This window comes from Mauremys mutica, chromosome 4 (assembly GCF_020497125.1).
Source record: "Mauremys mutica isolate MM-2020 ecotype Southern chromosome 4, ASM2049712v1, whole genome shotgun sequence".
Taxonomy (NCBI): domain Eukaryota; kingdom Metazoa; phylum Chordata; order Testudines; family Geoemydidae; genus Mauremys; species Mauremys mutica.
In genome coordinates this window covers 136,322,516-136,335,329 of record NC_059075.1, presented here as the reverse complement: position 1 = coordinate 136,335,329, position 12,814 = coordinate 136,322,516, and the positions used below count along the sequence as shown (strand labels likewise).

At 45.0% G+C, this 12,814-nt stretch overlaps 1 protein-coding gene across 1 annotated transcript; it reads left to right on the top strand.

Moving 5' to 3' along the window:
* Positions 1-1,908: 1,908 nt before the first annotated feature.
* LOC123368901 (acidic mammalian chitinase-like) lies at positions 1,909-9,532 on the top strand. Its single transcript, XM_045014129.1, has 11 exons — positions 1,909-1,933; positions 3,654-3,683; positions 3,823-4,024; positions 4,419-4,475; positions 5,147-5,312; positions 5,540-5,664; positions 6,386-6,509; positions 6,776-6,961; positions 7,815-7,934; positions 8,570-8,711; positions 9,279-9,532. The coding sequence occupies exons 1-11, from the start codon at positions 1,909-1,911 to the stop codon at positions 9,530-9,532; spliced, it is 1,431 nt and encodes a 476-aa protein (XP_044870064.1).
* The last annotated feature ends 3,282 nt before the right edge of the window (positions 9,533-12,814 follow it).

Here is a 12,814-nt window from a genome sequence, read left to right as displayed (position 1 = left end):
GGATCTGCTGAGTGGGAGGTCTGCCATGTGTGCCCCTTAGACTTTCAATGGGCAGACTCCATCTACCCAACTATACTCACTATTCCAGGCTTGGAGAAAAACAATGTATTGCGACACCTATTTAAATGGAAAATGCCACCACCCTAGTACTCAGCATCAGTAATTATTGTCTGACCTGCCCATAACTTCCCACAACTGTGAAAATTTAAACCAATAACAATAAAAAATGCTTAAACCCCATAATTTTGCACTACTGTGAAAATGTAAATAGATTAAAACAGAAAAAAATGCTTAAACATTAAAGTTGATATATATCAAAATGATTTAAAAAATATCGAATTCTGCCAAGGATCGTGATATTGCACTGAAAGGCTCTTTAGAAGTAAATGGACAACATGTTTTATTTTCTTGTAAAGTGAGAGATAGATTCACATACATACATTAGACAAAAAGGCTGGATATTAGGAAACACTTTTTCACTAGGAGGGTTGTGAAGCACTGGAATGGGTTATCTAGGGAGGTGGTGGAATCTCCTTCCTCAGAGGTTTTTAAGGTCAGGCTTGACAAAGCCCTGGCTGGGATGATTTAGTTGGGTTTGGTCCTGCTTTGAGCAGGGGGTTGGACTAGATGACCTCCTGAGGTCCCTGATATTCTGTGATTCTGTGAAAAGACAGGGAACCATGTTTCTGGAATAACTCCTGTTAGCATTTGCTGTTTAAGCTGGGAGCCAGGTTGAAATTCACCCCATTTCCTGTATCAGGCACATGAAAACCCTTACACAAGCTCACTGAAAGTAAGTGATAACCATGGCTGAAGGACAGAGCTGGTCAAACTCAGAATTTCCATTTTGCAGGAAATTCTGGCATTTTTATATTTGTTTTCATTCTGAATTGTGGGGAAAAAAATAAAAAGGAAATTGAAATTTCCCATGAAATGAATTTTTTTTTAATTTTATGTCAGGTCACTCGAAACATTGCATTTTAAATAAAATTTTGTTCTATTTTTGACTTTTTTTCAGTCATTTTGAAATGAAAAATTGAAACATTCCATTCTGATATGCTCAAAACACGACTTTTCCGGATGGAATTTCACCAAAATTGATATGTTCCACAGAAAGCTTTGATTTTGATGAAATGGCATGATCTGAGAGAAAAACGTTCCATCTGAAAAATTTTGACCAGTGTTATTGTAGAGTTGGTTATTCCCCCATTTCCTGCCTTCCATCCTTCCCTCACCCCCATGTTGGAGTCCTGGGAATCTTCCAACCACCAGGAGCCAACCATCATCTTCCGTCTGGGTGTCCCTTCAGAACCTACTAATGGCTCATAGCTAGTGGTCCCTCGGGCCAATGAGCCCCACAAAATAATGGGGAAAGGGATAGACACAGAGTAAATTCAGCAGAGGGCAAATGTGTTTGCCGGGCTGCTCTGTTATCTGTCCTCTCTGAAAATAGGCTTACAGAGCCCTTTGCAATGTAATTCCTCCTGGTTTACATGATATTCTGACCTCTAAAATTACATTGGCAAGCTCCCTGCTGTAACATATATTTGTGAGGTTATTGCGGTTTCCTTACATAATACCCAGCATGTTGAGATTTCCAGTGGCGGGATTTAATCTTTTGTGGCGGGCGGGGGGGAGGCATCCAGCACTTCACTTTCAAACCAGACCCCCTTATCCATCAACCTTGATTACTGGAGATTAGAAATAAAGGGACTACTCACAGAGGGAGGCAGCTGGTGGTGTGAGGTAACTACTTCAGTTTAGTCCACCTGGAGTTACAGATTAACCTTTTGTTTAATGTATGGGATGGGGACACATACTGGTGTCACGCGTGTAGCTGAGGAGGAGCGGAGAACATCTTATAAAAGGAAGGCAAGTGCTCAACAGAGCTAGTACACAGGCAACAAAATGGGCAAGCTATTTCTTCTGATGGGTGAGTATCCTGAGAGACTCAGTTATACAGTGAGTCTAGGGAAAGACAACTTCTTCTCTTTGTTATTTATAGAAACAGAATAATTCTGGTAATGAAACAGATTTCCTTCCCATCCATGTCTGTCTGTCTAGCTAGCTATTATCTCCCTAGATAGTCTTACAAAGCTTGCTATGAGAGGCGGTGTGGCCTAGTGGATAAAGTAGAACACTCCTCTGGAACTCGGGTAGACCTGGGTTCTATTCCTATCTGTGCTGCTGGATGATGTTGGGCACGTCACATCACCTCTCTGTGCCTTGGTTTCCCCATCTGTAAAATGGGGCTATTGATACTGACCTTCTTGGCAAAGCTCTTTGAGATCTTCTGATAAGAAGTGCTGTACAAGAGCTAGGTATTATCACCTATCTGTTTAGTTACTTACTCCTCATTAAGCAGCAAAGAATCCTGTGGCACCTTATAGACTAACAGACGTTTTGGAGCATGAGCTTTCGTGGGTGAATACCCACTTCGTCGGATGCAAGTGGGTATTCACCCACGAAAGCTCATGCTCCAAAACGTCTGTTAGTCTATAAGGTGCCACAGGATTCTTTGCTGCTTTTACAGATCCAGACTAACATGGCTACCCCTCTGATACCTTACTCCTCATTGCTGTAGATTTAAGAGCATATGTTCTTCTAGAAAGCAGATGAAATAGAGAAAATGCGTTGGACCAGAGTAAACTCTTTCTTGATGGAGAGAGGCCTGGGGAGGACATAACACTTAATGAATAAAATTATTGTTATTGATTATTATAGAAAAGTCTTGCACTACTATGGGTCAGTAACATAGTGCAGTGGATAATGACATGAGAAACAGAGAGGTGATTAAATGAGAGACATATATAAGATCTAGCGTCAGTTTAATATTGGATATTTCTTCTGTCAGGCCAAATTCAGAGGTGATATATAAGGTAGCTTAGACTTCCTGGACTCCATTCTTCCCTTGTTTAAATGAATGCAACTCCTATTGACAAAGATAAGCCTTGCTATATTGACTCCATTTGATTCCCTGGGCCAAACTGAACAGTGATTAGGGAGAGGTGAAAATTACACCTTGGTAATTAGGTGCAAGTCTTGGGCAGCCTGACTCCTCTCGCAGTTGCATACATTTAAGTCAGGAGTAATGGAGTTAGACTGCTCAGTGCCAAGGAGTCTAGAGAGAGTCAAAAATGGTGGAACTCTAGGAGGCTGGAAGAATAAGTTAGACAAACTTCGACTCGTCTCTGATCTTAGCCCTAGATCTGGCTCTAGCTAGGGGAATAAACCTGATAATGTAGTAGGCCTTGTCCATCACAAACTCCTGTGACCCTATCCTGCCTTACAGTACCACCCTTCCCTACCTCCTGTAAGTAGCAAGCAAGGCAAGTGTTCTGAGATCTCAGCATATAGTGGCAAGTGTTCAGCACTGCAGGATGCTTGATGGTGGGATGGCTCTTTATATCCCAAAGAGCTGAAAAGAACTGGAAATTAGGCCATCTATCATCTCAGCAGCACAGTACACAGGGGAAAGACCACAGGCAGCTGAAAATGCTGCAAGTTGATGGAATTCTTATCTTGTCTGTCTCTTGCTTAACCCTGAAGGGCTTCAGCTTGCTCCCTGGGGTAAGAGCAGGCTGCTAGAGAATCACATACCTTGGGTTTGAGTCTGAGCAATTAATTATGGAACTTCTCCTTTCCTTCACTAGGTCTGGCCCTTCTGCTGCACGTGCAGCTGGGTAAGTGCACATGTGTGTTTTTACTCATAATTTTCATGTCTGACTCACAGGGGGCTGAAAAACATAGCCCCACCTGCTCTCCCTGCGTGTTATCTAATAACCAAGACACATGCCCCGATCTTCTCCTTCTAAATTCCAGGCTCATCTACCAACATTGTCTGCTACTTCACCAACTGGTGCCAGTACCGACCTGGAATTGCACGTTACATGCCTGAAAACCTTGACCCATGCCTATGCACTCACGTGATCTATGCCTTTGCTGGCATGGCCAACAACCAGATCCAGACCATCGAATGGAATGATGTGACCCTCTATGCTGGCATCAATGGACTCAAGACCTAGTAAGCGCTATGTTATTCAATGAGTTTGTGAGTTCTCAGTGATGACAATAATTAGCAGTTACACAGTGTTTTCATACACCCCACCCCCAAAGGATCCCACAGAGCTCTGCAGATTGTATAGCAGTTCAAGTCGAACAATACATCCACCACTGAAATGAAGCCAAGGGTAGGGTGGGATGGGATGAAACAACTGTTCAACACTGGACAACAGATTAGGAGAGGAAGTGGAAAGAAAATACTATTCTGAATTTGCTCTCAGATACCCCTGTGTAATTCCATTGGTTTCTGGGGGGTTTTCACGCAGAATCTGGTCCATTATGTCGAAAGGAATTTGAGTAACAACTACCATAATCTCTGTTGCTATTCAATGTCCATTAAAATCATTTGTTCACAGCAATCCTGACCTGAAAACCCTGCTGTCTGTTGGAGGCTGGAATTTCGGGACCCAAAAGTAAGGACCCTATATCCAGCCTGAATTTATGTTTTTCCCCTTCTTTCTTTTTCTCTTGCACTTCAGTCCCTTCCTTCTTGCCACTAATTTCTACTTCCTGACCTGCATATTTACACAGCACGTATCTCTAGCCAGGTCCTTCTTACCTTCTGCTCCGTAGTGGAGTGCCGCATGAGAAACATTGGTTGCGGGTGGGGTCATTCAGGAGATGACCTTTCACTGCATTATCTGCAACCAGACTGCAGAGTGGTTCTGTATCCAACCCACGTTCTGCATCCACTCCACGTTCTGCTCAATTTCCATTTCTCCTGTAGTGGGAAGGAGAGGGATTAGGCAGAAGCAATCAGAGAAGCCTCAACATTAAATAATGATGCTCTTCACCCATTCTTTATTGGACGCTGTAATATGCCAAGCAATGTGAAGCCCCTATCTTACTTTAACAACCTTCACTATGGGCTTTCTGCACAGTCAGAATCTCGGACCTTCAGCACCAAATCTTTAACCTCTACCACTTCAGCTAAATGAGTAGATCCATTAACTGGTGACAGTAGCAGCCGGTTATTCTCTCTGTAGACTAGCCACTAGCATGCTTTACAAGCATGTTACACTGTCACTTGCTGTTTCACATGTTTGAAATTCACCATTTAGCCGTTGCCTTTTTGTCTTTTCAGGTTTTCTGACATGGTTTCCTCTGCTCAGAACCGCCATACCTTCATCCAATCCGCCATTACCTTCCTGCGCAAGTACGACTTTGACGGGCTGGACATTGACTGGGAATACCCTGGCAACAGAGGCAGTCCTGCCGATACCCAGCAGCTTTTCACTGTCTTGCTGCAGGTCAGCCTCTCTTTTTGCTAGCATTTCATCCCAATTCCCAGGCCATCCAAGCTAGCAAGTGATACAGCATGTACACACACAAATCCATTCCTCTGACAAATATTGAATGACTTGGGAAATCTTTTCCTCCAAAAATCATTCAGTTCTTTATCGCAGCCTTCAGCATGTGAAAGCTGGTGATGTTCGACCTCTCCTTAGAGCTAAGACTCTTGTGTGGTGTATTCCAGGAAATGTATGAAGCTTTCGAGCAAGAGGCTGCTCAGAGCAACAACCCCAGGCTGTTGATTTCCGCAGCTGTGTCGGGTGGCAAAGGCACTATCGAAACTGCTTACCAGATCCCACAGATGTCCAAGTAAGTGTCTCATTAATTCCTAAGCCCAGTGGGAAACCACTCAGCCAAGTCCAAACAATGAAGGGAAACTGGTGCAGTGGAACTCAAGAGAAAAGCACCTGGCACAGGTAACATGTGCTTTGTCACAATGTGTTTCCGGCAGAGAGTTCCATCCAGCTCTTGCAGACAGAAGAAAGTAGCAATAACACTGTACAGCAGGGAAGATTCTACATAAGGTTTAAGTGGGAGATTCTAATAGAGCATGTGGGGCTAGAATTGGCCAATGGTAAAAGTTCACATGTGCTCTTTCACCTCTCGCTTCAAGTTCCTGTTGTTCTATCAATTGCAAACTTCTGCTTTTTTTAGCCAGCACAAGTGCTCACTTTTCTTCTATAAGGTTACACAGTAAAATGCAGAGCTGCACAATCGGGTTCCAGCAGCTCCCACCCATGCAATCTGTGACACACACAGCCATGCTCTGTCATTTCTTAGGCCCACTCTCTGACAGATTTCACCAATGATGAAAATCCACTAGCTTGAGCAGAGTTACACATGGGGGGAGTTTGACTTCTGACTCAGCAATGCACTGTTTGTAATTTTAAAATTCAACGGGCTGGGAGCCCTGAAGCTATCCATCCTGGCTGACAGCATTAGATGGGGTCATTATTCAGTGCACAATCTTCAAAGGTAGGGAAATAAATCCCTAGAATGATATTTCTGGTCACTTGCTTTTCCTCAAAAGGTACATGGACTTGATCAATGTGATGACCTACGACATGAGGGGCTCCTGGGAAGGGTTCACAGGGGAAAACAGCCCTCTCTTTGCAGGGCCTGCTGACCAAGGCTCTTACATTTATTTCAACGTGGTGAGTAATGACACAGAAAAGCAGATGCTGTTTTCTTCCTCCCATCACATCATTCCACTGTGGGAGGAGGTTAGTTCCCATGGCTTGGGAACATCTCCCTGACAGCCCTGGCTGGGATGATTTAGTTGGGGATTGGTCCTGCTTTGAGCAGGGGGTGGGACTAGATGACCTCCTGAGGCCCCTTCCAACCCTGATATTCTATGATTCTATGATTCCCATGGCTTGGGAACATCTTTCTGACTGGATCACTGTGCCGTCTCCTCTAGGACTATGCCATGAACTACTGGAAGGACAATGGTGCCCCAGCTGAGAAGCTGATGGTTGGATTCGGAGCCTATGCCCGCACCTTCACCCTCAGTGACCCTTCCAACCATGGCCTGGATGCCCCAACCTCTGGCCCAGGTGCCGCGGGAGCTTACACCCAGTCAGCCGGGACCCTGGCCTATTTTGAGGTAAAACTATGAAAATGGATGCAGCAAATCGGAATGGTTGTTAGCTATGGGAGTTCACACAGTATTTTTACTGGAGGATGTGTCTACAAAAACAATGTTTCTGACAGAGACACTCGGGAACAGAATGACACAGCCACGTTTTATCACACACATGAGCTTAGGCCATCATCGCAAAAATTTAACTTAGCTGCTCTAGGGGTTGTTTGCTCTGGTGAGTTCGGAAAGTTTTGCCAGCAGACTGGTAACCCCTTCATTGGGTGGAACCATGATCGTATTTACTTTGGCTGTAAGTTGTTTAGGGCAGGGACTATCTTTGTGTTTATACAGCACCTAGCACAATGGGGCCCTGGTCCATGAATGTGCTCCTAGGCTCTACCACAATACAACTACTAAATAATAATGTTCAGTCTTGATTCACGCGGTCAGCCTTGCAAATCCACCAGAGACTGCAGAATTGTCGCCCTGTCACAACCAGGTTGTGAGCGGTCAGGCCTAATGACTGGGACAGGAGTCAGGCCTAGTGGTTGGAGCAGGACTCAGGGAACCGGAGACAGGAAGCACTGCCCAGGGTTTTTAAGAGACCCTCTCCTTTTCCTAATGCAATGTAAGTGACATGAGGTTCTGAATCACCGTGGCCTCTTGCCAGCAGGAGAGAGACCTCCAGTGGATGTCTGCAGCTGGAGGTATCCCTGAACATTAAAACTAGCCTGGTCGGACCTACAGGATGCAGTATGCTGGGTCAGTCCAAAGAGACTAAGGAGTTAGATGAACAGTCAGATATAGGCCTCTAGATCAGTTAGGATAAAATCACAGACCTTCCTGGACCACCTTAGAAACATCTTTTATGTCCCAGGTCTGTACCTTCTTGAAGAGTGGAGCCTCCGTCGTGTGGAATGCTCCTCAGAAAGTCCCTTACGCCTACAAAGGAAATCAGTGGATCGGCTATGACAACCCTAAGAGCTTTGCCATTAAGGTAAACCTGTTGCCTATCATCTCTTTGTGCTCTGGGTCAAGGCTTTCACCCCTGTATCGGGCTACAGAGCTACACTGCTCTCTGGAGGGTGGGACAGAGGCCGCTATTCCATACTGACCCTTGCCAGTTAACGTCTTACAGGATCTCCACATTGCTTCTTCCTCAGCCTAGAGGATCCCACTATTGACTGAGATAAGAGTGAATTCCCCTCTGTTTAGTCACACTTCTCAGAACTGGATGGGAATCGAGACACCTTGATATTCCTTACAGGTTCCTAGGCTCAGGGAGGAAATGATCAGGGTGCCAGCATTGTACAGTGTTAACATCTTGGGATAAAGTACACAAGTTACATCCGGTACCTATTGCTCTAGTTCCCTGACCCAAAGACTACTGAAATCAATGGGAGTTTTGAATAGACTTTGCATCAGGTTCGATGCCAGCTCTGTTGCTATTTAAAGACTTAGCCTGCAGCCCTTATTCTATTCTCATTGACGTCCAGTCTTTAATGTGAGCAAAGACTGTAGGCTCAGGCCCTGAAACCTTCAGATAAGAGATACTTCACCACAAGGGAAGGCATCGTTTAGAGTAGCTTTACTGATGCGTTTACAACTCTGCTTAAAAATCTTCCCTCACAGGCAAAGTGGCTGTTGGAGAACAATTTTGGAGGCGCCATGGTTTGGGCTATTGATCTGGACGACTTCACTGGCACATTCTGTGGAGAAGGCAAATACCCTCTGATGAACTCCTTGAAATCTGCCTTGGGCGTCACAACCCCTAGTAAGTGACACCCCAGTGCATGGAGTGAGATGACCAGCACTGCTCTGAACTCTTCTCCAGGCCTGCGTCTCCTCCTGTATTACCTCCTGCAATCTGCTCCTCTCTGGCCATGCTGACACCCACCTCTCCCTCTCAGATCTAATCAAACAGCTGCTGTTGAGACCATCTTCCTGGCATGTCATTCTGACCACGCCAGCCCCCCATTCTGAATCCCTCCTCTAGTTCTTCTTTCTCCACCACACCAAATTCAAGCTTTTTGTCCTCCCCTTGAAGGCCCTTTACAGCTCTGTTCCTCATCTTCTTATCTGCTCTCGCATCCTGTTGTGTTGCTCCCTTTGCTCGGCCAGTGAAACCAGCCTTCGGCGCCAGCTTGCTGCCTTATCCCACATGCACCTTTGCACTTGCTTCCACATCCCCCATGCAAGGAAAAACCTCCCCAAACACCTCTGTGAAACTGCCACCCTGCCCTCCTTCAACTCCTTCCTTGAGAGGCACATCTACTGCCATGCCTCAGACGCTTAGAAGAAAGCACATTCTAATGCCTCCCTTTGCATTTATTTCTTTCAGACTGCAAGGTTCCAGCAACCACCCTGGGTACTAGTGCTAACCAACCAGCCACGGCTGCCCCTTCCAAAGGCAGTGGAAGCTCCAGTGGAGGCAGTAGCAGCAGCAACTTCTGCTCCGGCAGAGCCAATGGCCTCTACCCAGATCCCAGTAACAACAACGCGTTCTACCACTGCGTGAGCGGGAAAACCTACCTGCAGTTCTGCCAGGCCAGCCTCGTCTTCGACTCCAGCTGCTCCTGCTGCAACTGGGCATGAAAAGAACCCCCAGTAGGCTCGCAGACCTCACGGCAATAGGTGCAGACCTCAGACGATAGAATGATCAATAAACGTGCATTGCATTACAATAACAATGTGTGGTCTCTGTCACTGCATACGCACAAGGGTAGCGCTGGGGTAACAGAGCAGAGTTTGGCCTCTTGGGCAACATAGATTAAACAGCCATTAGATAAACAGTTTTGTGATACACATTCCCACTAATATGGTACCTGAAATGAAAGAGGGAGACTGCTGCCCTTTCCTGGCTTGCTGAGAAGGGAGCTTAAAGGAGACACTCTGGCCTGCTGGATAGAACACTGGCCAGGGAAGCTGGACTTCTAGGCTCTGTTTCCAGCTCTGCCACTGACTCATTGTGTGGCCTTAGGCAAGTCACCCCAGTTCCCCTGGCCTCCATTTCACCATCTGTAAAATGGGGATAATGATCCTGGCCTCCTTTGTAAAATGCTTTGAGATCTACAGATGAAAAGTGCTATGTAAGAGCTAGGTGTTGTTTTCTATTATGGCATTAAGATTCAGCCCGGAACAAGTAAACACCCTCTTTGCACACAATAACATTATATCTTTAAAACCTCCATGGAAATAGACAATAAAAGTAATTCCACTAGTCCTTCTTCACTTACTCCTCGTATGTTCCAGACCGAATTAAAGCCTTCATGAAATCTCCATGCGACACTACCTGCATAAAGAACTGGAACACTAGGAATACTGGCAGGCTTCACCATTATATGGTTAGACCAGGGAATGAACAGAGAAAGCTTTATTATTAATAATGTTGCCCCTTTTGGCCCAAGCAGTTAGCCAAAATTCAGGGTCGGACAGGTTGTTTCGGTTAGGAGGAGAAATTGATGATAGAGACAGGTACCTTTCATGCAACCACGCTTATTTACAAACAATGTACAGAGTTCTGTTTCCTTAAACAGAGTAGGACTCAAAACAGCATGAGTCAGTTTCTCTGCTCCCAGTCCCAAGCCTCTTTCCAGCAAGTACTCTGCCCAAAAGCTGTCTGATCTTTTCCCACAGTCACAACACACACGGGTCTCTGGCTGTGTCTTTGCTTCCTTCTCTGTCTGCTCCATTGGTATTTCTGCTGCTTCTCTCTCTCACACAACTGCAATCCAAGTAATCTCCAACTCTGTGTTTGTTCTCAGATCCATGAGAAAGCCCTTGGATCACATGGCCCAGTCACTGCCCAGGGTAGCATGCAGTCAAGTCATTGGGTGTTGGTTTTCCATTGTTTCTTCTACCACTAAACAAAGGGACATTTGTTCCCTGGTTTAGCCTGAATGGAAGCCTGCTATCACACCCACAAGTGGTGCCCAAACCCCAGCATAGCAATAATATTTATTACATGTTATTAATATAGTGCCCTATGTACCCATGGCATGGTACATTTGCTTATGAAAATCTAGGCTTGACATCTACTATATATAAAAATGAAGCAAAAATTCAGCAGATAGTGGATAAAACTAAGAAATATTGATGGGAGAAAGCAGAGAGTGGCAGAATGGGTAAGAAGTACAAAAGAGAAAGAGGAATTCTAATCTCCAAAAGTACATCACAAAGCCATATCAGACTCTAGTTATGCAGATTACAATTGTCTTTATACCAAGAACACAGAAAATCATCAGGAAACCAACGTTGGCTCATCCCCCACGAGTGCAGCTAGCCGTCGGACTAAGCAGTATTTCAATCATGTCAATAATTTTCTAACTCCTTTCTATGAAGATACATTGACAGACACCATGTGCTCCCTGGCTGACTTGGAGCATCTGCTCCATGGCTTGATTATTCTCAGTGGAAAGAAGCATCACTCTCATTCCATTAAGTCTGGCCCTTGTATAGAATCAGTGTGTGCCCCTTGCTCTAATACTCAATGCACAATCAAACAGTCCTGTGGCATCTCTCCTCTTTTTCCCTTCAGAATTGTCTATACCTCAGTAGGGCCAACACCTTATTGTTTCTCTTCTTCACTGTTTTGGCGCCGTGGGGAAAGTCTGCCTGACGGATCTGAAATGAAGCGAACACCCGAGCAAAGCAAAAGAATTTGTTAGTGGAGTGGCATATTGCACAGCAAAATGTTGGTTCGTTCCAGCCCGTCCAGCATAGTCACTGGCCCCTGTAATGCAGTTGGGCAAGGTAACTGCAGTGCAGGAAGCTGAATACTTTGCACACTCTGCAGTGACCTATCTTGCAAGTGAAGCGGTGTATTTTGAGTGTGCGCAATTTCAGATCTGAACACCCTTTGAGCACAGAGGAAGTTGGAATTTAGATTTGGACCCAGACTTTATTTCAGCTCTTGCTGGGCTGGGACATCTCCAAAGATCACCTAAATCTTGGGGAGATTTAGATTGGGTTATTGAGCTCTACTAACTACTGTGGATGCATTCTTAATAACACTCCACATTACTTGTTCTCTGTCTGTTACCATTTATTTTTGGAAGGGGAAAAAGGATTAAAGTTAAATACTGATTCAAGCATTGCCTTTTTGTCTTTGTCCTCAGTGTGCAACCAGTGCCTAAGTCCTGACTGAGTCCTCTAAGCATTATTGTTAGTAGAAGCCATGCTTCACATTTCCACCTTCCTCTGCAGCATGGGGTGTGGATCGCCTGCTGGGAACAGCTAGGCATGTCTCATTGCAGAAATCACAGGCATTGGTGATGCTTTCGTCTCTGCCTGTGGCACACCACAGTTTCATTTCCCAAGGATTAAAAAATTTTAGTTTAACTAAAGTCATTGAGCTCAACATAGGGGCATTTGGGTAAAAATTCTGGTCTGTGCTATATCTGTTTGATAGCATCTGTATCAGCACCACCTTCAAATGCATAGATTGCCTTTGAATTCTGACCTATCCAAGCCTGAAGAACAATATTTCATATACCTCTGTATCCTTCATTGTACAAAGCCACAGTTGCCTTCATTGACCTTCACATCTCTCCTCATTTACCTTCCTATAATCATAAAATCCTAGAAATACAGGGCTGGAAGGGACCTCAAGATGTCATCTAGTCCAGCCCGCTGCGCTGACGCAGAACCAAATAAACCTAGACCACCCCTGACAGGTGTTTGTCCAACCTGTTCTTAACCTCCAATGTCAGAGATTCCACAACCTCCCTTGGAAGCTTATTCCAAAGCTTAACTACACTGATAGTTAAAAAGCTTTGCTTAATATCTAACCTCAGTCTCCCTTGCTGGAGATTAAGGCCATTACTTCTTGTTCTACCTGCAGTGGTCGTGGAAAACAATTGATTACCAGACTACTCT

Bases quoted from the DNA above. Each gene is read 5' to 3' on its own strand.
- LOC123368901 (XM_045014129.1), top strand. From the start codon at position 1,909: ATGGGCAAGCTATTTCTTCTGATGG. The intron at 3,684-3,822 runs GTAAGTGCACAT...TCTAAATTCCAG, and splicing joins TCTGCTGCACGTGCAGCTGG to GCTCATCTACCAACATTGTC. The intron at 5,313-5,539 runs GTCAGCCTCTCT...GGTGTATTCCAG, and splicing joins TTTTCACTGTCTTGCTGCAG to GAAATGTATGAAGCTTTCGA.